This window comes from Entamoeba histolytica, genomic scaffold (assembly GCF_000208925.1).
Source record: "Entamoeba histolytica HM-1:IMSS scf_1104750518317 genomic scaffold, whole genome shotgun sequence".
Lineage (NCBI taxonomy): Eukaryota > Evosea > Mastigamoebida > Endamoebidae > Entamoeba > Entamoeba histolytica.
In genome coordinates, this window is record NW_001915572.1 from 1 (window position 1) to 3,344 (window position 3,344).

Below are 3,344 nucleotides of genomic sequence, written 5' to 3' on the forward strand. Positions count from 1 at the left end.
AGTTCATTTAAAAACCTTTTCCATAGAACAACAGAGTTATGTGAAACAATAGATAAACAATGGGGAGTTCAATGGGAATATAAATAACAGATAATGATGAAGAGAAATTAATGAAAGTGAATAAAAAGAAAGATGAACAACGACTTAGTATCATGGAAAAATGGCATTCAAAAACAACAATGATGAATATATCAAAATTCTCTACAAATCAAAATGGTATTGTTCAACAAGTTAATGCTATTCTAAAAGATCAAGAAAGGTTGTTTAGAAGAAGTCAACAATTAAGAGGAACTAAAATTTATTTGAATGAAGACCTTATTTCTTCTTCAGAAGTATTTGATGATGGAGATTTTTATCAACAACTTATTAAAGATGCAGTTGATTATGGTATAACTGGAAAAGGTCAACCTATGATGAATAACACAAAAAAACAAATACAAAAGAAAAAGAAAAGAGTTAACACAGACATCGTATTTCCTAAATTAGAAAATTTTAAATGTCCTGTAGAATATAATGAAAAATTAATGGAAGTTGATCGAAGTATTTTTATTAAGAATTTATTCAAATAACATAGATTGATTATTTATTATTTGATTGATTCTTTATTGAAATTTAATTTCTTTGAGTTAATACTCTTTTCTTTGTTATTTATCTTTTTTGTTTTTTCTTTTTTTTAAAAATAATGAATTATTTCGTTATATATTACAAAAATCTAATAATTTCTTTAATAATACAAATTAAAACCGAAAAATTAATAGATGTTTCCTGATTGAAAGTATTGAAAAGAAACAAAAACAAACTAAAGAAAAGTTATAAAGATTTTTATCTAATAATCTTGAAAATAGAAAAAAAAAGAAAGAAAAACGAAATGAGTGAAGAGAAGAAAGTGTTAACAGAAGAACAAATTTCAATGATAGAGAAGATTGAAATAAATGGAAAGAATCAAAACTTAACAAACCAAAACGAAATAGAAATAATAATAAATAAATGTTTAAATGAAGGAGATAGATATTTAAGTGTAGTAAATAAGTTATTATCAGACTCTGAAATTTTAAGTCATTATAGAGAAAATGAGAATGGAATGAAATTAGTAATGAATATGGTTATTAAATCCATTAATGATTTTATGAAATCTGATGGAAAAGAAAATATAAATAATATTAAGAATAAATTAAGTATTAGTTGGATTTGTGGAGCAGTAAAAGGGGCTAAATTATATAAAATAAATAATGAAGAAAATATAGAAATATTTAATAAATTCTTAACGTTTATTTTAAATAGAAATAAACGAGAAGAAGCAACAATAATTAATGGAATTGTTATGAACATTTATACATCTCAAGTAATTCAAAATGATAATTCATGTAATTTTTTTGAGGAAATATTAAATAAATTTGGAGTGTTAGAAGAATATGCAGAAATGGATGATATAATATTTTATGAATATCAATGTGGATTAGCAATGATGTTATTTACAATGATTGGAAGAAATGAATTATTTAGATATAGAGGAATTGTTCAACATAAATATATTGAATTTTTTAATTTTATATTAAAAAGAAATTCAGTATTAAAAGAAATAGTTTCATATGAAAAATTTATAGAACCAATAAGATTAGATTTAGAGTCATTACCATTATTTATTCATATGTTAAAAATATTTATTCAATGTGAACAAATTAATGAATGTAATAAAGTATTTAATGAATTTTGTCATTCATTATTATTATTTCAAGGAAGACAAAAATTATTATTACCAATAAATCTATTAGAATATTTATTAAATCCTTTATTAATTCAATTTATTAAAATGCCATGGTATTCAAAATTAATATTAAATACAATTAATGAACCTTTACATTCAGCATTAATTTCTTCAAATATAAAATTAAGAGAAGAAGTATTTAAATTAATAACTCAAATAGAATTAAAAGAAGTTACAGAACCTTTTCTTCAATTAGCAACATTTTATCTTCATTCAACAACAGAAAATGGATTATTTGAATATATGACATTTGTTAATATTGCAAGTAGAAATAATAATGAAATAGCAAAAAAAGCTGTTATAATTCTTATAAATAATGTGTTTAATGGAGAAGAAATACCAAATGTAAAAGAAGATTTTTATAATGTAGTAATATCATTAATTCCATTATCTTTTGATGAAGAATATATTCAACTTATTTTTAAATTATTAAGAATTACATGGAAAAATAAAAAAAATAAAAAAGTATTTAATTATTTTATTAATGAATTTAGTAATAAATTAATGGAATTAAAACAGTTTTATATTCTTATTATTAAAGAACTTATTCAATCAATTAGTTCAAGTAGTATAAATGAAATGTATAAAATTGATAATGTTTCAATAATTCATTATCCAAAATTATTACCAGTTATTATTAATTTCATGTCTTTAAAAATATGTCCGTTAGACCTTTTTTTATCAATAGAAAAATTATTTATTTCATTTAATTTAAATTTGTATTATGTTTCTAAATATTGTAGTTGTCAAATTATTAATTTAATTACTCAAAATGATCCATCACTTATTACTGAACAATTACAACAATTATTAGAAATTATTTTATTATATTCTTCACTACCTCAAGCTGGAAAACAATTAACTAAAGCATTGGAAGAAGGAAAAGGAAAAAATACAATTATTAAATTAATATATAAATTATTATCAAGTCAATTACAAAAACCTACATATTCAATTCATTTTATTGGATCACCATTAATATATTCTCAATCTTTAACAATACAATTTAAATCAACAACAATTGTTTTTTGTTTTTCATATTCATTAGAATCTGAATCAAAACAATGTATTTTTAATTTTATTGGTGAAGGAAATTCATTAACATTATATCTTGAGAATAATTCATTATTATTAGTATTTAATGAAAATACTTTAAATGAATTAAAAATTTCATTTAATTATATTCTTCATCCAAAAGTATGGTATTTAATATTTATTAATTTTGAATTAAAAAATACTCTTCCTATTATTCATTTAATTATTTATAATAATTCAATTAATCCTTTATTTGAACAAAATATTGAATATAAACTTAAAGATAATTACTTAAGTAGTAATAAAAATTATATTGGAACTTCATTTAAATCAAAATTCCCATTTTATGGGTGAATTTTCATTTTTTAGTATTTATTCAATATGTCTTAATCCAATTGATATATTACTTACTCAAACACAAGGATTTGATATTTTAGAACATTTACAAACAAATAAAAGAATATTTTATATTTCACCATTAAATATAGTAAAAGAGAATAATAGTAATAATGATACTACTACTATTACTAATAATAAATATTTA

General features: G+C 20.0%; 2 protein-coding genes across 2 annotated transcripts; both read left to right on the forward strand.

Annotated features, from left to right (window-relative positions):
• Window positions 1-110: 110 nt before the first annotated feature.
• On the forward strand, window positions 111-569 carry EHI_132140 (uncharacterized protein; the record flags this gene model as incomplete). Its single annotated transcript, XM_001914416.1, has 1 exon — window positions 111-569. The coding sequence occupies one exon, from the start codon at window positions 111-113 to the stop codon at window positions 567-569; it is 459 nt and encodes a 152-aa protein (XP_001914451.1).
• Window positions 570-868: 299 nt separating this feature from the next.
• Window positions 869-3,154, forward strand: EHI_132150 (uncharacterized protein; the record flags this gene model as incomplete). Its single annotated transcript, XM_643481.2, has 1 exon — window positions 869-3,154. The coding sequence occupies one exon, from the start codon at window positions 869-871 to the stop codon at window positions 3,152-3,154; it is 2,286 nt and encodes a 761-aa protein (XP_648573.2).
• Window positions 3,155-3,344: the final 190 nt, after the last annotated feature.